This window comes from Dreissena polymorpha, chromosome 3, assembly GCF_020536995.1.
Source record: "Dreissena polymorpha isolate Duluth1 chromosome 3, UMN_Dpol_1.0, whole genome shotgun sequence".
NCBI classification, from domain to species: domain Eukaryota; kingdom Metazoa; phylum Mollusca; class Bivalvia; order Myida; family Dreissenidae; genus Dreissena; species Dreissena polymorpha.
This window is the reverse complement of record NC_068357.1, coordinates 3,969,463-3,992,784: the sequence shown is the minus strand read 5'-3', so window position 1 is coordinate 3,992,784 and position 23,322 is coordinate 3,969,463. Positions and strand designations below refer to the sequence as shown.

Here is a 23,322-nt window from a genome sequence, read left to right as displayed (position 1 = left end):
ATGGGTCTCTAGGGGTACACCTTAGAATTGTCAAGTATAATTTGCAGCACAATTCAAACTGTAGCAAATTTAGAATTCTGGTCGCTTATCTGCTTCTTCTGTACACTACAAGTAACATACAGGGTGGCAGATATAATTGTCCCAACACAGTCAGACAAGAGTCAGTAAGACCTGATAAAACAATAAACACAACTAGCAAAAGATAAAGGGCATCTGATGTCCTGATAGGGGGACTGAGTTACAGGGAACACATGGCTGGTAACTTGAGATCTAGAGCACAATGGATTGTGAATCAAAACATACCACAGCTATAAAAGAGAAATATATGGGATGGATAATACAAAATATACTGAGCTATGAACTTCAGTTCTCTAACAATACATTCTTAGCTGTTTAAACACAGAAAATTACTACTAAAGGCTTTAAAAAATATTAATAATTTACAGTCAGAAATATCAATTATGAATGTATGTTTTAAAGCAAAAAAGTATGTTTTAAAGTAAAGTGGTTTTAATGCATGTTATTTAACCACTTGAGCAAACACCCTGGTGGTTTAATTCCTAAACTGGTGTTTATTTAATGATAAACCATGAAGAACCAAACATGAAATAAAATGCACAAATTGCTACAAATAGTATGGAAGTTACAAATGGCATGGTAACAGAATATACTTGGCTTTTAATTTCAATGAATCGTCCTACCAAAGCTCATTCTGCATCATTGTATTATCCTTACTTTAATCTCACATAAAAATGAGCTGTGCTCTGTGAAAAGGGGGACTAATGCATGTGCATAAAGTGTCATCCCATATTAGCCTGAGCAGTCCTGCACAGGCTAATCAGGCAAACACTTTCTGCCCAAACTGGATTTTTGCTAATAAGAGACTTTCTTTAAACAGGAAATATCACAAAAGCTGGAAAGTGCACAGGCTAATCTGAGATGAACACTTTATGCACATGCATTAAACCCCCTTTTCACAAGACCATGGATCAAAAATATTTTACAATTGAATAGAGCACAATCATGTTAACAACACCTATCTCAGCAAATACAGTAATTTGACCATCACAACACTACAATAATTCGTTACAGTAAACATGTGCAATTGCAAGTGAGAAAGGCATGTTATGTATGCAGTCACAAGGTTACTCATAAGACATAACCAGCATTTACTCTCATCCTAAAAATCAACATTCAATGTGAATGCATCATTAATTCATCATATTAAGGCACATACAAAACTAAATTCTGAATCATACCTTCTCATAAAGTTCCATTTCTGTCCACACAAGAAACCAGTATAAAATTAAATAATACAAGTCAAGTGTCTGACTAGGGAATTGACTTCCCTCAGAAACCTAAACGCTGACACACATGTCCATAGGTTTAGAACAAATGGCAATCATAAAGAAAATGTCTTATGTGTTGTTGCCTTAATTCAAACACCACTAACTGTACTAATTAAGTACAGTAAAGCTAGCAATCACATCATGTTACTTCAGCCACTGAAATTAATAACTTGCAGAACTAATATACAACAAAGTATATTCCACAAACTTCACAATTCATCAAGTTCAAAGAAATCATCAAATAAATTCCACACACAAAAACATGCACAGTAAAGAACATAAAAAGCTTAGTATCTATGTATCTAAGGAAACAAGCATGCTTGCAGCCTAACAGTAATGCCAGACTGCCCGCTTGTAATGAACAGAATGTAACATCCCAGATAACAGCCAACAAACCTAATGAGGCAACAGTTTATGTAGCAGGAAATTCACAACTTTTAAATGTTTTATTGTCACCAATAATGAAACTCTATTTATTCTAATATAAGTTAATTCAAAATATACAGCTATAAAGCTCTAGACATGTTTGGCTAGGGTCTTCAAGTGACTGTATAAATTGAAGTTATGAACATTTTGTGTATATGTAAATTTATTCATAATGATATTAATACTAATATTTTTTTAAGTGTAATATTTTAGGTAAAATAATTTGCATTACTTGCTAGAGTGCTATAGATTATTAATTATTCTTGCATTTGCAATAAAAACACTTATTATCCCCTGCCATAGGTGGAGGGATATTGTTTTGGCGTTGTCTGTCCATCTTTCCATCCGTCCGTCCGGAGCCATATCTTGAAAGTGCTTTGGCGGATTTCATTTAAACTTGGTATGAGTATATATATGGATAAGATGATGATGCACGCCAAATGGCATTGTACACCATCTGTTAATAACCTAGTTATGGTCCTTTGTATCTTGAAAAATTGCTTTTTTGAGTGTCAAATATAACACTTTTGTGTCCAGAAGCATATTGGCAGGGGATATCAATTTAACGAATTTGCTTGTTAAACATGGCTTTAACCTATTAAATTTTTCAGCTATTGGATGATGGATCTCTTTTCAAATGACGTCTTTTTTTCGATAAAGTAAGAAGCCATTTTCTGTAAACCTTTTTTACATTAAAATAATTTAATATTTTCAGACGTCAGTTTTTACAGCATGTAGGGAGCACAAAACATTTTGCGTCATGGTATTCTTGCTGACACATCAATTAAATATATTTCAAAAGCCATATTAATATGAAGAGTGTTAGATTGGTATCATGAAATTTTAGCAACATTTACTAAAAAATAAAATGATTCTATCAATAATATTTAGTGAAAAAAGAGAGACAAACTTTACAGAAATAATTTTTTATTTCAGTTTTGCAAGATAACATCTTAATTGATATAAGTCCATAATATAGTGTTATTTCTCTGTTGCACTTTCTAAAATGTAAAAAATCTTGTTTGGGCTTAATATAATTATAAATTTTCTTTCACCATGCTTATACTATTTAACATAGCAATTTTTTTGCCCTATTGGAAAGAGAACCGGTGCCGTATCTGTTGGGAAAAAATAAGAGTGAAAAAAAAACACCTCAAATTTGGATCATTTGAGTTGTGTTATTTTCAGATTGGGAATTATGGGTCTTTTAAATTGCTTGATATAAATTGCACAAAACAAATCAAATATTCATACCATACAATTTGGCTTGAAATGTTCAGTTTCAAGGTTCATTTGATTTGTTCTCTTGCTGATAATGTAATTTTATTAAATATATAAATTATTTAACAAGAGATGTGTTTGTCAGAAACACAATGCCCCCTTCTGCGCTGCTTTGAAGCCATATATATGACTGTTGACCTTGAAGAATGACCTTGACCTTTCACCACTCAAAATGTGCAGCCCCATGAGATACAGATGCATGCCAAATATCAACTTGCTATCTTCAATAATGCAAAAGTTATGACCAAAGTTAAAGTTTTCGGACGGACGGACAGACTGACTGACAGACAGACGGTCGAACTGACGGACAGTTAAAAAACTATATGCCATCCTTTGGGTGCATAAAAATATATTCAAAATATACTAAATTATGTATGTTTTGTTTCGACATCATACTTAAAAGATTTCTTATATCAAACCAATTGACCTTCCAAAAATTGACAAATTGTAAATATACATTTAATACACACACTTTATAAGGCCTAACAATACTGACCAATAACCAGTGTAAATACACATCTCGAACACTTAACACCAATCATCCATCATTAAACCTAGGCTTATCTTGAAAACAATGTACTCTTGGTGCCTTGATGTCAAACACAAGTTTGTTTACTAAATTGTGAGCCAAATGCAGTCCAATTGTCAAAACAATGAGTATACATCATGTCATATCTCAAGTTATATATGTAAAGCTGTGTTTTTACAAGGGAATCTTAAAATAATGTTGAAACACTGACTTTTTTATTTTATAAAATGTTTTCAATGCTCTTTCTTTTTGGAATAAAACAAAGAACAATTTCCACTAAACCAACTTGAGTTTTACCAGTGATAAATAAGGCTACATATTTTCCCTCAAAATAACAGGACACTGAAGTGTAATAAATTATCCTTCAGATAAAATAATACAAATATTAAAACGTACCAAAAGGAATCTAATCGACGTTCATGAAAATAACGGATCAGCAAATCTAAATAGTCATCATTTTGTCTGACAAAAAGTCATAGTATGATGGAATTAACATTATATGTAAGAAATCATAATGCATCTAGCATAATTCTCATGAAGGAATTGGTCTTTGGCTTTTCCAGAAGAAATTGTTACTCTGAAAGTACAAATATTCAGTTACTTTCAACAGATAAACTTATAAAACTTGTGGAAGAAAATGATTGCAGACATTGATTTTAACACTTATTTTACTAAAGGTAACTTAAAATAACAAACCTGATTATTTGAAAAGGCTTTTTTAAATTGTACAGGAAAAATGTGTACTTTTTACTTCAGGGCATGGTGCACCATTTTTAGATTCCCCACCCCCCCCTCCCTAATGGCCAAAAATATGCCCTGAATCTAAGTGTGAAGAGCAATACATTATTTAGCCATGAATTCAGGGCTTACGCTAGGGGGCGACGTAAGCGACTAAGTCGCTTTCTTACGCCAAACAACACCTTAAATTTAAGAAATTGTAGATAAAAAGCGACTTCCAGTCTCCCTCTTATCGGAATTTGTTTACATCCGGTTTTCTCGATGTCAAGTTCTGACTCAATTTAACAATACACACTGTTGCAGCCCGGAGCGTGTCGCAATTGAACGACAGGTAATTTGAGGTAAACCACGCCCTGATTCTCCCAACCTCCAAACTTATCTAATCGGCGATCGATATTGGTCAAGTCAGCATTCAAGTCACATGGTAGCTGGCCAATCAACATTGAGTTCGCTCATGCATAATATTGGGTCATTCATGCGCAGACACTGTATACTTGGAAATACACAGTCGATATTGTTGTCTGCCAACACTATAGCGGCCGATGGCAGGGTTTTTTTTGGGTTGTGGGGGAAGGGGCCTAAAGCCCTTATGTGCGGGAAATTTTACACGGGATTTTCCACTTTGGGGAAAAATTGTGCGCGTGGGAATTTTCGCGGCGTTCCCCTTTTTGGGCGATTTGTTTACTTAATCTCTCATTATTACAATACATTTGTACATGTTTGCACTATATTCATTGTTTTTTTCATAATTTATTACATTTTGCAAGATTAAATTGAAATAGAATTGAGATATTATAATCATGAGACACATCTTATTAAAAAAAAAAAAAATTTCAGGGGGAATTTTTCCCCCCAAAAGGGGAAAAAAGTATACTTTTCAGGTGGGGGACTGCGGCCGAAATTCGGCCGCAGATTCGATAGATTGAGGGCCCTGGTTATCTGCTGCTTCATAAACATATTATCTTTGAAATACTTTAGTCAGTATAATATGATATTTACATCAAAATGGATTGAATATAGAGCTAGTAAAATTGTAGTTATCTATCGAAGTAACTGTCAAATAAAGGTTGTGAATATGTAAAGGTATGTGTGTATAGCATAAATGTCTTAAAACTTATAAACAGTTTTTCCAAATATCTTCAACATAAAAGCTTAAGAGAAAGCATGCTATTTGATTGCTCAACACATGACAGTCCAGGTGAGTTAATCACCTGAAACTGCAGCATAAAACATAAAATCCATCTTCCCCACCAAGTGTTACCAGATGTGTACCACAGCTGGCAGGCACCTATTTAACAGCCTTTAACACAAAACAACACTCAGGACTGAGCATTAGCAGCCCTGCACTAGACTCCCTACCATACTCAACCAATTGCTTCTTTCTTAAAATGTGAGCAGAGGTCATTCCTTCACTCTTGATTATAAAACACAACTGTTCCTCCCTGACTTTAATTGATTATTCTTACCAAAGTCTTTGTGTGGAAGTAAAATGGTTAAAATGTATATTCTTTGCGCAGAAACTATACAGTTTTTCAACAAGTAAACTTAACAAAGATAAAGATGAGAAATATGAATATGCGCCAATTATGTGCATTTTAAGTGTTACCCTGTTGTTTTTTTTACTCATTAAAGTTACTTCCTTGGAGGGGCTTTTGCACAGGTATTCCAAATTACACATTTTCAACTTTTTGTCATAGATTCAAACAAAAGCACCGCATAACTGGTGCCACGCTCGGCTACAGGAGCAGTTTTGAATAAATGAAAGCTTGTCAGATTTTTTTTTAGAGATCACAGTGGCCTTGACTTTTGACCTAGTGACCCAAAAATGGGTGTGGCGTGTAGAACTCATCAAGGTGCATCTACATATGAAGTTTCAAAGTTGTTGGTGGAAGCAATTTGATTTTAGAGCCAATGTTCAAAACCTTAACAAAATGTTAAGGTTTTAGCACGACCCGGACGCTGGACGACGAGCTGGCTATGACAATACCTCGGGTTTTCTCCGAAAACACTGAGCTAAAAATAACAAGAGATGTTTTGGTCAGAAACACAATGCCCCCCACTGAGCCGCTTTGATTTTTATGTCCCCCACTTTAGTAGTGGGGGACATATTGTTTTTGCCCTGTCTGTTGGTCTGTTGGTTGGTTGGTCTGTTCGTTTGCGCCAACTTTAACATTTGCAATAACTTTTGCAATATTGAAGATAGCAACTTGATATTTGGCATGCATATGTATCTCATGGAGCTGCACATTTTGAGAGGTGAAAGGTCAAGGTCATCCTTCAAGGTCAAAGGTCAAATATATGGTCAAAATCGCTCATTTAATGTAGACTTTTGCAATATTTCAATATTCAAGATAGCAACTTGATATTTGGCATGCATGTGTATCTCATGGAGCTGCACATTCTGAGTGGTGAAAGGTCAAGGTCATTCTTCAAGGTCAGAGGTCAAATATATGTGGCTGAAATCGCTAATTTTATGAGTACTTTTGCAATATTGAAGATAGCAACTTGATATTTGGCATGCATGTGTATCTCATGGAGCTGCACATTTTGAGTGGTGAAAGGTCAAGCTCATCCTTCAAAGTCAAATATATGGGTCAAAATTGCTCATGTAATGTCACTTCTGCAATATTGAAGCTACAGCGATTTTCCTTCTTCTTTATAAAGTACCGGTAAACGGTACTTTCCCAATCAAGCAAAAATTCCCAAATTCCCAAATCGGCATCTGAAAAAATCCCAATCGACATCCGAATTTTTTCTCAAAACGACCGAAATTTTCGTAACAACACCCAACTTTCGGCGAGCGAACAAAGAAAATCGTATAGTTGTGTGTAACCACGCGCTCGATTAATTTGGGGTTTTATTATTCAGCGCGTGCAATCAATAGTGTCGTTACTGTTTCCGGTTCTTTTGTCAGGCAGCCAGCGTACTGTTTTATGTCGGTTTGTAACCTTGCCTCTGTGGAAAGGGTGTTCAGTCTAATGAACAATCTTTGCACAAACAATCGGGACCGTCTATCACACGACACATTGACAGCACTAATGATGCTGTGCAGAGAGGTATGCCAGCAACTGGTAGATGATCAAACATCTAAGATTGTTGAAATTTTCAAAAAAATGAAAGACAGAGACATTGCTTAACAAGAGATTAAAACAACTTGTAATTGATTTTGTGTGTTCTTTATAATATTTTGTTATTTATTTCAACTTAATTACTTAATGGTCATTAAGGCATGCCTGCAAATGATTCTTTTAATGGGTATGTTTAATTAAGTATGAACTGTATGATGTATTCAATAAGACCCAAAATTCACGACGCGATTTTCCCAATTTAAGGATTTCACGACTCGATTTTTTCCCAATTTTGAGGTTTTCACGACTCAATTTTTCCCAATTGGACCGGTACGGGTTCTTTTCCCAATTGGACAAGGAAAATCGCTGAGCTAGTAATTTTATATTTGCAGGGTTTTTTTTTACTAAGAAAGTGACGCCGATATTCGGCGTCTTCCCCTACCAGAATTTTTCCCCTTAAAATACAATTTCCCCACCAAAAATATCATTTTTCACCAAAATATAATATTTTCTCTCAAAGAAATGTTTATTTTTCCTTGGGGCATTCGACAATTATCCAATTTGCACCATGTACAACGAATTCGCGCTCTCTCTCTCCAGACGAACACACAACATCTGGGAATCCCAGTTATTCTAAATATAGCTCTTAAATAACGTCATGTAAACTGGGCAACTAATCGTAATAATCATCAATCGCACATTCTCGGCCCTTTCCGTCAAACATCGGATAAGTATCTCGAAGGAGATAGTATGAATACACATTTCGGAAGCGGTATTGTGGTTTACCTACGCGGGCCTACGCGAATCAAAATTACATAGTAAAAACAAACATGGTCGGTTTTGCGAGTTGTTTACATTTTGTAAAGATGAAAATGGGGATTTTCTATGCTCTGAAGCCAGAGCAAGTACAAACTCTACAGGAATTATGGACGCCATCGTTGTTATTGTTTTTGTTGTTGTAACATTCTTAGAATGGTATCACGTGGACGGACTACTTTCAAACAGTATTTCTCCCGAGTCCGATTATGATAATCTGCGAGGGGTACCGAATGAATAATCATGTGACTATTTTACTGGATACCGGTCTTGCGTGAGAAGGGTGTTTCGTCAATTAATTACCGGAAACCAATCGAATTTTCATCCGGGCTATGTGCAAGCCGAGGTATAAACGTGAAAACAGAAAAAAATGTCTCACAATTAGCGTTCTTACACAAACAAAATAAAACATTCGAACTCGGAAGATACTGAACGCATCGAGGCATTTTTTAAGAAAGAATCATCGAAAACCGTTATAACCCAGCAGGATTCCGAGGTAATCAACATCGAACATTGTGAAAGTGAAAGTAGACAATCGGCAGCTGCCGCTCCTTTCCCTTCCAATACTGTAGCAAATCAAGATCGTCAACCCATTCATCATGAAATTGAAATCACAAAATTGACATCGTCCCCCGGCCCCAGTACAAAAATATAGTTGAAAACATTTCCCATTATTAGATCTACACCTGCAACTTTATTAAGGACTTTGACTTTAATACCTGTTAAATGTGTTTAAGAACAACAAGGGACAAAATTGTCACAAAACCAGGTTTTCATTGTGAAAAAAAAATCTGATAAAGGGAGAAAACTCAAACTGAACTTTTGAAATGACCAAAAAAAATTAACCCCCTTTGTAAGTTTTTTTTTTTTTTTAAATCTATTTTTAGCCGTGGCGACCTTGACATTGGAGATATTGACGTGATTCTTTCGTGGGACACACCGTCCCATGATGGTGAACAAATGTGCCAAATGATTTTAAAATCTCACAATGAATGACATAGTTATGGCCAGGACAAGCTCATTTATTGCCATTTTTGACCTTTGAACTCAAAGTGTGACCTTGACCTTGGAGATATCGACGAAATTATTTCGCGCGACACACCGTCCAATGATGGTGAACAAATGTGCCAAATGATTTTAAAATCTGACGATGAACGACATAGTTATGGCTCGGACAAGCTCATTTATGGCCATTTTTGACCTTTGAACTCAAAGTGTGACCTTGACCTTGGAGATATCGACGTAATTATTTCGCGCGACACACCGTCCAATGATGGTGAACAAATGTGCCAAATGATTTTAAAATCTGACAATGAACGACATAGTTATGGCCCGGACAAGCTTATTCCGCCAGCCCGCCCGCATTCGCCAATCTAATAACCAGTTTTTTCCTTCGGAAAACCTGGTTAAAAAGGACAGAGACAAGTCTCTTTTGATGAGTTATAGACATTGAAATGAACAGTTTTTATTTTTTCCCCTAATATCTCTCTTTCGCACTCTTTTTTTCCCCTTTCACCCAGCGTCCAGCGTCTTCCCCTTTCTCTAAAAAAAAACCCTGATTTGACATGCATGTGTATCTCATGAAGCTGCACATTTTGAGTGGTGAAGGATCAAGGTCAAGGTCATCCTTCAAGGTCAAACATCATATATGGGGACATAGTGTTTCACAAACACATCTTGTTCGTTGATTATATCCCTTTAAAAAATAATACTCCCATTGTAAAAATTGAAGATAGCAACTTGATATTTGGCATGCATGTGTATCTCATGGAGCTGCACATTTTGAGTGGTGAAAGGTCAAGGTCTTCCTTCAAGGTCAAATATATGGGTCAAAATTGCTCATGTAATGTCACTTCTGCAATATAGAAGCTAGCAATTTTATATTTGACATGCATGTGTATCTCATGGAGCTGCACATTTTGAGTGGTGAAGGGTCAAGGTCATCCTTCAAGGTCAAACGTCATATACCGGGAAATAGTGTTTCACAAACACATCTTGTTTTTTTTTTCATTTGGCAGGTACGGTTAATTTTTACAACTGGAGTAATATTTTTTAAAGGGATATAATCAACAAGATGTGTTTGTGAAACACTATGTCCCCAGATATGATGTTTGACCTTGAAGGATGACCTTGACCTTTCACCACTCAAAATGTGCAGCTTCATGAGATACACATGCATGTCAAATATAAAATTGCTAGCTTCAATATTGCAGAAGTGGCATTACATGAGCAATTTTGACCCATATATTTGACCTTGAAGGAAAAGCTTGACCTTGACCTTTCACCACTCAAAATGTGCAGCTCCATAATATACTCATACATGCCAAATATCAAGTTGCTATCTTCAATATTACAAAAGTACTAAAAAAATTAGCGATTTCTGCCACATATATTTGACCTCTGACCTTGAAGGATGACCTTGACCTTTCACTACTCAAAATGTGCAGCTCCATGAGATACACATGCATGCCAAATATCAAGTTGCTATCTTGAATATTGAAATATTGCAAAAGTGTACATTAAATGAGCGATTTTGACCCATATATTTGACCTTTGACCTTGAAGGATGACCTTGACTTTGACCTTTCACCACTCAAAATGTGCAGCTCCATGAGATACATATGCATGCCAAATATCAAGTTGCTATCTTCAATATTGCAAAAGTTATTGCAAATGTTAAAGTTGGCGCAAACCAACAGACCAACCAACAGACCAACAGACAGGGCAAAAACAATATGTCCCTCACTACTATAGTATGGGACATAAAAATATTACTTCCCTTGTAAAAATGATCTGTACCTGCCAAATGATAAATGAAAATTATCTCCCTTAAAAGCTTGTTACTTCCCTTGGATTTGTTTTGTTTTTTCCTTTGACCTTGAAGGATGACCTTGACCTTTCACCACTCAAAATGCGCAGCTCTATGAGATACACATGCATGCCAAATGAATGCTGGACAAAAACGCTCCCGAACAAACACCATCCCGTCAGTTTTATAGAGGCCGGACAAAAATTTTAAACCCTCCCATGAAAAAACGGGCCGGACAAAAACCTTCCCATGAAAAAACGGGGGCGGACAAAAGCCCTTCCCTGAAATCTGAGCCATGAATTTAAGTACTAAAGATAAATAAATTAAATAAGTAATTCAAGCAATATGGTTACATGCAAATGCATTGTTTATTGTTAACAGAATTTCACTTTCAACAGAAAGTCCCCCAGAAGCAGGTTTCTGCATGAATGCGCGTATGACGTGATTAAGCGTTGCTCTGTATTGTACTGCATTCAATCTAAATTTAAATTCACTTGTCTATAAATGGCCTCATTTTATTTTTTAATTGGTTTTATTATATTGGATTATCAGATATATATGTATGCACATTAGAAAAGCGGTATGTATACAGTAAATAGATACACATTTTCTTCTTTCAATTTCTCACCCCTGAAAACACAATAGGTAAATTTTTCGGATTAATGAATGCATCACTGTGTGAAACAATTACATTTGTCGGTGTTTAACTGCTTTCACAGGAGGGCATTTGTCAGAGCCGTTTTTTCATGGGAGGGGTTTTGTCCACCCCTGTTTTTTCATGGGAGGGTTTTTGTCCGCCCCCTATGAAAATGACAGGAGGGTTCTTGTCCGGGAGGGGTTTTGTCTGTATTCTATGCCAAATATCAATTTGCTATCTTCAATATTCCAAAAGTTATTGGCAATGTTAAAGTTTTTGGACAGACAGACAGTTCAAATGCTATATGCCACCCAACCAGCAGGGCTCAACATTAACCTAAAAACCAACTTGCCCTGCTAGGCAAGTACTTAGAAAATCTACTTGCCCTGAATGTCAAGCTCAAACATGAAATATCACATTAACTGTTAACCTCATATTCTTTAATTAAGATCAAAATAATACACCACAAAACCTTTTTTATTTTTGCACATTTAATACAATGATTACAGCAATTAAAGTCTAGATTAAATGCTCTGTTCTTTTGTGCACTTGCCTTGGCGGACAACTAGATTATAAAGTAACTTGCCCGGACCCAACCTTTACTTGCCAGGGGCAATAGGACAACCGTTAATGTTGAGCCCTGACCAGTGGCATAAAAACGCAATTAGGGGCAAAACCTAAGTCCAGTAACTCACAGAATTCCCTTAAAATGATGAAAATATGACCATTGTGAACTGTATTTTGTTGATAAAAAAATCAAATTTTTAATAAAATGGTTAAAATATTCCAATTGATGATGTGATGATACAAAGAAACATATAAGGATTTTGATAGAATTTACTAATATTCTGTTGTGCCGGTGCCCGGCCTACAAAACGCGCACATACCTCGTGACTGGGAACCAGCGACAAATCGATATAGTGCATGCTGGGTAGCACGAGTTTGTACGGTCTCTTGTGCACGGGACGTTGAGGTGAGTAGATGTGTTTATGTGCCTATGTCCCTATGTGAGTATTGTGTGTGAAATAGTGAGCCTGCGTATAGTTTATATTGTATTATATGGTATTGTATTGTATATGTGTGTCGGTAACTGTGAGCCTGTAATTGTGAACCTGTGCGTGTAACCCTGAGTACGTTAGTAGTTCCAGGGGGTTAAGCCTGTGCATGTTAGCCAGTGTCTAGCTGTGAGCCTGTGTGTATTGTATTATATTGTATTTTATGTGCGTTCAACACGTATTTACCTGGAAGGCCATTCCCAGAAGATATAAGTGAGTCTGTGACTGTGTATGTAAGCCGGTGACTGTGTGTTTAAGTACGTGTTTGCCTGGAAGTGTATTCCCAGAAGTACATGTATAGTGCCATTTCGTGACGTGGACGAGCCGACAAGTGTACCCGACGAGCCGACGAGTGCACCCGACGAGCCGACGAGTGTACCCGACGAGCCGACGCGTGAAGCCAACAAGTTCCCTCGAAGACGACGAGGACGATTGGTGCCGTCCAGACGTGGATTCCAGTCTATGCCCATGTGAGTAGTCTAGTATATTATCTTTGCTAGCGGTTGTGATAATTGCATTAAAACCCACGAATAGCTAACCGGGTGAAAACACTACAATGGTAGTACGGGTGGGGTTTGTGTAATTGTGTTTTAACGGTTAGGCTAGTTCTATATATAACTTTGTTGCAAATAAATCGGCATCGTGAAATTTAGTTTGGACCGTCGCATCAAACTTAATTTAAAGTTCTGTGTTCGTTTTAAAACGTTATTTCTATAATTTAACAGTTGCACGCATTTTTCGTCTATTTTTAGTCGTGTGTAAAAACAGACGGCATCATAGTTTTTTTCATTGTTCACATTCGCCGGCCGTGTTATCAGTTGGCGAAATATTTGTTAAAAAACGTGATTGTCCAATGCTGTTTGTAACAGGTTCATTGCTTGTGTAATCAACGGACGGCCACGTGTTTTTTATTTGGCAATTTCCCGTGATTAGTTGGCGCGAATTCTGTGCGCAGCAGTTCATAATAAACGTGTTCGGTTGACTGCTTTGTATCAGTAAAGTCCGAGGAAATAGAAGTTTACGGGCACGAGTTTTGTCTATATATAATTCTTTTTAGAGCAGTGTTATTGCGAATGTAAACTGGGTCCCGGGAGATTGGTGCTCAGGGGTTTTTTTTAGAAAAAGGGGAAGACGCTGGACGCTGGGTAAAAGGGGAAAATCGAGCGCGAAAGAGACATATTTGGGGAAAAAATAAAAACTGTTCATTTCAATGTCTATAACTGACCTACAGACTTCAGGTTTTTTTTTAGAAAAAGAGTCATGTCTCTGACCTTTTTGTTCTTAAACACATGAACAAGTATGATATTAAAGTCAAAGTCCTAAATAAAGTTGCAGGGGTAGATCTAATAATGGGAAATGTTTTCAACTTGGGCCGGGGAACGATGTCAATATTGTGATTTCAATTTCATGATGAATGGGTTTACGATCTAGATCTGCTACAGTATTTGAAGGGAAAGGTGCGGCAGCTGCCGATTGTCTACTTTCACAATAATCCGACAGTATTAATCGATGTTGATTACATGTACCTCCGAATCCTGCTGGGTTTCAACGGTTTTTGATGATTCATTCTTAAAAAATACGTCAACGCAATTAATATTTTCCGAGTCCGAACGTTTTATTTTGTTCGTGTATGAAAGCCAATTGTGAGACTTTTTCTGTTTTAACGTTTATATCTTGGCTTTCACATAACCCGGATGAAAATTCGACTGGTTTCCGGTAATTAATTGACGAAACACCCTTCTCGCGCAAGACCGGAATCCAGTAAAATAGTCACATGATTAATACGATTAGTTGCCCGGTTTCCATGACGTAATTTAAGAGCTATATATAGCATCACTGGGATTCCCAGATTTGAGTGTTCGTCGGGAGAGAGAGAGAGATCGTTGTACATGGTACAAATTGGATAAGCGTCGACTTCCCAAAAGAAAAAAAAATTTCTTTGAGGGTAAAATATTATATTTTGGTGAAAAATTATATTTTTGGAGGGGAAATGGTATTTTTAGGGGAAAAATTCTGGTAGGGGAAGACGCCGAATATCGGCGTCACTTTCTTAGTAAAAAAAAACCCTGGTGCTTAACGTAAAGTTAAAGCGACGTGTTTTTTATTTGCAGTTTTCGATTAATTATGTAAAGGAACAACAGCGGTAGCGATTTTATTTATCGTTTATTAGTGAGCAATTTTATGTTAATTGTCGTCCAGTTCTACGCTGATTGGAATTTTATTTTTCCGAAGTATTTTTTAATTTTAAATAAATAAATTGGCAATGATGAGTTGCGTGGGCAGCAAGAGTCGCTCACCGGGGCCACAATTAATACGAGTCAATTTTGACCCTCCCAATGTATTGACATCTATTCCGGGGGTGGGGCCAAAATTGGCTAAGGTCATTGTGCAGTTTAGGGAGATTACGGGGAACCTGTCCCCAGACTCGTTGGGAGTCATTATTCGGCGACCTCTGGATCGAGAGGATATGCGGTTGTTGGACTTCCGTCCTAACCCAATGTTGTTGGCTGAGGCCTTTGGGGAAGGGGATGAAATCCATGATGAAGGGATGGGGCGGTTGTTATTAGGTGGATCAGTTGACTCCCACGAAAGGTGGGGGGTAGGTATGCCTGTCCGAAAGGAGGGGCCCTATGCTCAGGATCTGGTAAAGGCCGAGCTTGCTTCCCAGATATCCGACCTGGAGGCGGATATCACGGCTTGCTGGGAAGAGCTTCAGGTTAGAATGAGGGAACCATTGCCCCTTTTTACAAAACCCCAGGTACCGATAAACCAGCCTATCATACACAATCAGCCTGCTACGTTGGCGTCTATTAACCAACATAGCATGTACAATCAGCCTGCTAACCTGGCGCCCGTTAACCAACTTAGCATACCAAATCAGTCTGCTACGTTGGTACCCATCAACCAACCGGTACAAAATCAGCCCGCTAACCAGGTACCCATTAACCAACCGGTACAAAATCAGCCTGCTAACCTGGTACCTATCTACCAACCTAGCATGTACAATCAGCCTGCTACATTGGTACCCATTAATCAGCCGGTACAAAATCAGCCTGCTAATCCAGTGCCCATAAACCCACCTAGCCTACCCAATCAGCAGGCTACTCTGGCGCTCATCAACCCGCCGGTAATACCGAGCCTTCCTATTGCACTCCTGCCTGCAACTACACCAAACCCTGCTACTCGGGATGTGATTACCCGAATACCTAAAACCTTACAGTTTGATGGTCGAAGCAATTGGCCAGTTTTCCGGGGCAAGTTTGAGCGCTATGCCAATTTGCACCAATGGTCAGATGATGAGTGCGCTGATGGGTTGGTTTGGTGTTTGGTGGGAAAAGCTGCGGACTTCTATGCTGTATTAACTGACGGCAGGAAAACTGTCCCTTATAAGGAGTTACTGCATCGTCTGGAAGAGCGTTTCGACGCCAAAGAGCTCCCTGCTACTGCGCAAGGGCGTTTCCAGGCGATTTCTCAGGCGGTAGGAGAATCATTGGATGAGTGGTCAGATCGCGTACTCACGCTAGCCACTAAGGCATTCCGAGATCTGCCCCAAACATACGCCACCGAGCAGGCAGTGGCAAAGTTTTGCTATGGGCTACATGACAAAGAAGCACGCCTGCAGGTGAGCATGCAGCAACCAAAGTCGATAGGAGAGGCAATTGAAAAAATTAGAATGTTCCATCACATTCAATTTGCATGTGCCCCTACCCAGGAGACTGAGCAAGAAGAGTCAAGGTGGGTTCACGAGGTGAAGAAAGCACCCACTGCGGATGAGGTCAGTGTGTCGGCGGTCGATAAATTGACCCAGGTGGTCGAGAAGTTGCTGGATGCTGTGGAGAGATTGTCAAACTCTTTTGGAAGTTCGGCCGTTGATCCCGTTGTCCGACAACCGGGTAAGCCGTTTCAAAATAAAAAAGGCTATGCCGAATACCCTGTGGAGTGCTCCTACCCAGGGAAGGTCCGGAACCGGTGGTACGACGACCAACGCCAGGTTATGTATCCTGCGGGTGCGGGTGGCGGAGGTTTACGTGGGCATCGGAACCAAAATTCAAAAGTCCGCCCTGAGGGATCGTATCGCGGCAGATATGGTTCCAACTGGGGACATTTCCATGCCATGTCCTTGCCCAACCATAAGGAGAAGGAGCCCGTTGTGGTAGCTGCGACGACTAAGCAGTTGGGCCAACCGGAAGTGGATCATGTAAACCAGCTAGGTCCGGTTTCCCAGTTCTGCATGAAGGTACAGCATGCCAAGGACGTGCACGATGCAGTTCCCTTGGTGCAGCCAACTGTGCCAGATGTCGTCAGTGATCCAGGGATGGTCATTGGCAATATCACTGAAGGAGACCATGGGGATCCTGTGTGCGTGGATGCATTTCGCGTACAACGGGTGTCTGCGGAAGCAGCCAGCCGAGAGGCGGCAGAAGTTGCCCAGGGAGGGGAAATTGGCCAGGCAGCGCGAGAGATGGCCAGGTCGGCCACTGGAGATGGGGCCAAACCGACCGCCGGACATGTGGATCCGGCTGATGTCGCTGCGGCGGACCGCCGGAAGTGTGCGACCGGATACGGAATCGCCGCGGGTGACAACCGAGGGGTCGGCGCATCCGGATACCGAGTTGCCCCGGACAAAAGAAGGGAGGATGAATTTCGAAGGCCTGTTAGGCGTGGCTTAAGAGGGTGGCGACCCTCTAGTTCTCGCCGCTGGGAGCGGTCCCAGCGTTGGAAATTAGGTTGGCGACCACCAGAGCGTCTAACTTCCAAAATCTGTTCCGCCTAACATTGTAAATGGCGAGGTTAATTGTTAGTAAAACTAGTAAAACAATTAAAAATACAATATTCCCCCAATTTAAACAATTACAGTAACGTTGCAGTCACATAATACTAAACAGCGGTATGGTCACCTATTTTTGTGATCCTCTTTACTACTGGAAACTCTATCCTATTCGCGGTGTTGTTAATGTATTACGTAGTACGCGGAGTATAAAAGTAATAGTTCTCTTAAACATTTTGATTAATTTGATTAGATTGTTTTGAATATATATATATGTCCTATTGTCTCAGTTTAAGCCCAGTCTTTTATTGCAATATTGTTGGAACTATAAACTTGAAATTAATCTGAGCAGTGCTCTGCAAAATGAGGGTTTAATGAATAGGCATAAAGTGTCGTCCCAAATTATCTTGTGCCGTCCGCGCTTTACTTCCTGTAATGTTTGTATTACCGTGCTAAGTAGTGCTTTGCACAATCACGGATGTGTTTGATTATTTCCCGTGAAGTCTGGTTTCCCTTATGGTAGGATGTGACATTGTCGGACGACCACTGTCACACTCCATACTGTTTGTGGCCGGAAGTGGTATTTCCCGGAATTGTTCTTTTAAACAATATTTGCAGGTCTTTTGAATTTTTTACGTGACCATGCTTGACGGCAACTGTCATGATGCATCAATTTCATTTTTTGTTAATGGCCGGAGGTGTTTCCAGGTGCATGTACACTTTATTTTGTTTTTATTTTTGTAAAGTACATTATTTCTCAGTGGGATCTCCACATTCTAATACATAAGGGAATGTACTTGTTGGACGAAAGCCAACAATAATGTTTTTTCTTGATTAAGTAATTTTCAGACGATAGCCGACAAGAATGTTCTTTTTTATTTTTACTAATTTGATGGAATTTTAAATATGCAAGAAACATATTGGTCACTAACCGCTAGAATGCAGCGGTCTGTATGTACCCCGCTTGGCAAAGGCACTCCTGTGCCTGCGGGAAGGGGGAAATCATAGTCCCATTTGAGTCTCTGTCTTTTCTGCCTTGGGTGCGACTGTACGATTACCATGATGGCGGTATAATATAACCAAGATGATTTTTATTGTAGATAATGCATTTCCATGTGGGGGTGAGGACCTTCTCATGTGTGCTGCAAAGCGGATGTATTTTTCGCATTTATGTTATTTGTTAAAATTTGTGAAAATAGGTTGTAAGGTGGGTGCTCCTGTCCATTCATTGTGTAGACAAGAAAAGGACAGGAGTTACAGGACCTTGTTTTGAAAAAGAAGGCGAATTTTTTGGCAGATTTGTTTTTACACAATTTTAGGCTTATATGCATCATCAAATTAAAAGCAGTCACAGTGACTATTGATTTAATTTAATTATGGCTTTATGGTTAAAGCGTATAGTTTCATAGTTGTGCAAATTAGCAATTCACTGAAACTGTTTTTGTTTATCATGTCTTTGCATTTTGTAAGCAAGCCTATTTGCACCAAGGCATAACCAATTGTGGGTTATTGTTGGTTATTATTCTAAGATTATGAAAAGGGGGTTATTGACATTTAATGGAGATGAATGAATTTTAGTTGTTGTATATTGCAGACGTTGCGCAGAAAGAGAGGTCGGACGAAAGCTGGCCGGCATGCAGACCTGACTTTGAGGTGTTAGGTCAAGGTGCTTACGCGAGGGGCACTATTACTTCATCGGTAGCTCCGGTACGATTCCTTCGCTGTGTGGCGTCGTCCCAAAAGGAGAAAAGTGGGAGGAGTGTTGTGCCGGTGCCCGGCCTACAAAACGCGCACATACCTCGTGACTGGGAACCAGCGACAAATCGATATAGTGCATGCTGGGTAGCACGAGTTTGTACGGTCTCTTGTGCACGGGACGTTGAGGTGAGTAGATGTGTTTATGTGCCTATGTCCCTATGTGAGTATTGTGTGTGAAATAGTGAGCCTGCGTATAGTTTATATTGTATTATATGGTATTGTATTGTATATGTGTGTCGGTAACTGTGAGCCTGTAATTGTGAACCTGTGCGTGTAACCCTGAGTACGTTAGTAGTTCCAGGGGGTTAAGCCTGTGCATGTTAGCCAGTGTCTAGCTGTGAGCCTGTGTGTATTGTATTATATTGTATTTTATGTGCGTTCAACACGTATTTACCTGGAAGGCCATTCCCAGAAGATATAAGTGAGTCTGTGACTGTGTATGTAAGCCGGTGACTGTGTGTTTAAGTACGTGTTTGCCTGGAAGTGTATTCCCAGAAGTACATGTATAGTGCCATTTCGTGACGTGGACGAGCCGACAAGTGTACCCGACGAGCCGACGAGTGCACCCGACGAGCCGACGAGTGTACCCGACGAGCCGACGCGTGAAGCCAACAAGTTCCCTCGAAGACGACGAGGACGATTGGTGCCGTCCAGACGTGGATTCCAGTCTATGCCCATGTGAGTAGTCTAGTATATTATCTTTGCTAGCGGTTGTGATAATTGCATTAAAACCCACGAATAGCTAACCGGGTGAAAACACTACAATTCTATACATTCAGTGGTTATTGAGGATCTTCAGTGATTTTGATCAAATTGGAATCCCAATGTTTACTTTCATTCTGAAAACAATAATTGGCTTATACTAAGTGTTTGAAACCATAACTGTAGGAAAAAATAACTTTTGTTTCTGATGCTGGTCTCTTTGCACATGTTTTAAATCTTCTGTTTATATTTAAGAGATTAATTTATTCATATTATGATATTCCCATTAAGTTTCAAACATGCTTTGTATACCAATACAACATGATACAGCATTTTTGTTTGTACTGATGAAAAAGACCAATAAAACATTCCCATAGTGGTGATAACACAAAAAACACCTTTTGATTGGGGACTTGCTGGTTAGCATAATGATAATTCAAACAACAAGGAAAAAATGAAGTTACACTTTAAAGTTCAAATAACCAACATGTAGATGTTTAATATGCACTTCATTACAATACAGGTGTGCATGACTAATTTCATAAATCAGACGTATATAGTTGTGTAATGGTAGCGCCAAGAATGGGGACTAACATATCAACGATGAGTCTGGTGGGTGCAGCTAGATGCTTTCAAATTAAAATTTTGTTTTGGAAGTTCATCTTTCAACTTTGTTACCTTGACACACCTAGTTCAGGTAACACAAATAGAGCAATACATGCTATAAGCAGTCATAATAACAACATTAAACTATAAAAGGCAGGTAACTATAAAATTCAACGAAATGTCAAAATACCTTAGTTCAATTCAAAAGACGGTTATTTTGACCCAATTTCCTGTCAATTAAACGCCATATTGGCGACTTTACATCCGGGCTTTGATGTCAACGATTTCCAACAGGTGGCGTTTCAATAATTACAGGTATTTTTCTAACGAAATTATTATTTTTTTAGAAGACGTAATTTCCGACAAAAAGCGCTATCGCATCTTATCAAAAATTTTTAAATAAAAGATATTATCTTAATTAAAAGTATAAAAAATGTGTATTCTCAGATTTTAATAAAATACAATAATTTCGTCCAATGGACACATGTTTTGTGCGTGCTTGTTAAAAAAGTTGTTTTACTCATCTACTTATTTTGGGAGATTTGCGTATTAATAACATACAGGTTTGTCAACATACTAACAAATAAATCAGTTGCATTAATTCAACAGTTAACTTTATTGAAAGTTTTTCGGTAACATTTTAATAAAAGGACCACCAGATTACAGTAGTATAACATTTCGGATTTTGTCCATTTTCGGATATTTTAAAGTAAAATCTCAGACTTTAGATAATTTTATGTAAGCAAAATGAATGATTTCTTGTGTCATGCACACAAACCTTAAAATCAAAGGCTTTATGGTTATGTTTGGCAATTATCGCTGGAGATAGGATACAAAAAGAACAAGGTCCTACCATCGATTTTTGAAAATCAATCTGTAGCCAAATTTTGGCTAAATTTCTGGGCCCCAGAACCTCAAAAATAATTAGTTTAGCATCAATAAATTTTACAACAATGTTATGTTTTGCCAAATCATGGTGACTAGAAATAATAATTTCAGAGCTCCAGATAAGCATCGTTTTATTGTTATTACGATTTGTTTTTAAAGAAAAACAAAAAGAAATCAAAATCCATCGTATCAAAACGATTTGAAACAGACGGATCCGAATTATCACTGGTCATTTGATCGTACAGCATTTCCATGTTTTGTGCAGCGAAAGTTAAATGATAATGAGATTTCCGATACCGGATCTGTGAATTAGTTAACCAATAATATTTGCATTTCGGTTTGCCGCTCTTCTGTTTATAAAATTAAAAATGGCGGCTGCAAAGCGTGGACAAGTTCAAAAGAAACTTCATTCTGCGACAGCGCCAAGTATACTTGGTTTCATTATGTGGTGAGAACAAAGTCCAAAGTCTATTGTTGGCAGTTTATTATCTTACACTACGCGACCCGTGATTTTTGCCTTATTAGCGAAGTCAAGGCGGGCATTTTGCTTTTTGGGTGTAAAATCACCTCGATTTCACGTGACTCGTCACTCCGACGTCGCGCGAAAGCAAGATAATCTTCGCGCTACATCCCCTCAATGTTGTGGTGATTCGCCGCAATTCGCCGTGATAGCAGTGGATATCATTGACATCGATGATTCGCCAATTCATGCATATACATGTAAACCGAATCGTATAGATAACTGTATACATAACGCTTTTCTAATGTTCACAATTATCAAATAATCCAACATAATTGCAACATCACTTACGAAAAATAATCTTAAACATTTATGTCGGTAAATATGTTTAAGAATTTCATTAACACAACTACACATATGACTACGCCATTTTTCAGAAGTGTAAAGAGCATAGTGCATAATGTTGAACACAGCTTTCATTGGACAAGCGTATTTAAATTTAGATCGAATGCAATATGATATTACAAAAAAACGTTTTATTGCGTCATACGCCTTCATGTAAAATACGTTTTCCTCCTGGAAATTGTGCTATTAATGCATAATATTATCAAAACATTTTTTCGACACGTAAAGCGTTGTAACAAATTAAAGCCACACACCTTTAAATGAAATACATGTTAATCAATACATATAGATGCAATTTGAAAGTGTGCCATATTGTCAATAAATTTATAGCCTAGTAAGCAAGTAATTAATAATTGTTTTAAAATTTTAAATCCGAAAGTAGGATTTCTATACGTATACACTATTTCAACAAACGCGATTATTTAAAGTTTTAAAGCGCACAATATACGGATTTCTACCTTGTTACCACCAGGTTTATTCTAATTGGCATAGATAAAATTAAATCTATAGCCTAGTCAGCAGGTTATTTATTATTTTTCAAACGGTACCGCTTTTTAAACCGAAAGTAGGATTTCTAGACGTATACGTCCATTTCGACAAACGCGATTATTTCTAAGATTTAAAGCGCAAAAAGCACCGATTTCTACCTTGTAACCACCAGATTTATTCTTATTGGCATAGATATAATATGTTTCTTATTTATACTTAAAATTATTATGCCATGTAGTTCATTTCAAGGTGTGTGGCTTTAATATACAATTCAAAACAATTATACCATAAGAATTAATGTTCCGTTAAATTCCCAAATGAGAATAATAATTTATAATCCGAAACACACTTCCGATGTTTTAATGTTAACACGACGTTTACAAATGCTTCCAATATCGCCATCATGTATATTTTCCGACAAAAGAGCGCGAAAATTATGCGGCAATGTACAAGATCAAGGTAAAGAGTGTGCAAGTATTGATTTTTTATACAAACTGCGTAGCGCAGAGAACATTGAATTCTGTTGATTTCGGTTGAA

At 38.2% G+C, this 23,322-nt stretch overlaps 2 protein-coding genes across 11 annotated transcripts in view; one reads left to right on the top strand and one right to left on the bottom strand.

Moving 5' to 3' along the window:
• LOC127872795 (serine/threonine-protein kinase PAK 4-like) overlaps positions 1 to 20,856 on the bottom strand; it is a 57,474-nt gene extending 36,618 nt beyond the window's left edge. For 6 of the 9 annotated variants that reach the window (XR_008045789.1, XR_008045790.1, XR_008045791.1 and 3 more), the window contains exon 1: positions 1,260 to 1,676. Coding sequence is in view for 4 of the 9 variants with exons in the window: in XM_052416195.1 (XP_052272155.1) it covers positions 1,260 to 1,277 (18 nt within the window). In the remaining 5 variants the exon portion in view is untranslated. Of the gene's footprint in view, positions 1 to 1,259; positions 1,679 to 20,732 lie in introns of those variants that run through there. The other 3 variants (XM_052416197.1, XM_052416196.1, XM_052416199.1) reach the window with 3 other exon arrangements.
• Positions 20,757 to 23,322, top strand: part of LOC127872793 (RNA-binding protein 34-like) — a 32,924-nt gene continuing 30,358 nt past the window's right edge. Inside the window, exon 1 of one of the 2 annotated variants that reach the window (XM_052416194.1) lies at positions 20,757 to 20,857. The gene's annotated coding sequence lies outside the window, so the exon portion shown is untranslated. Of the gene's footprint in view, positions 20,858 to 20,965; positions 21,106 to 23,322 lie in introns of those variants that run through there. The other variant, XM_052416193.1, reaches the window with a different exon arrangement.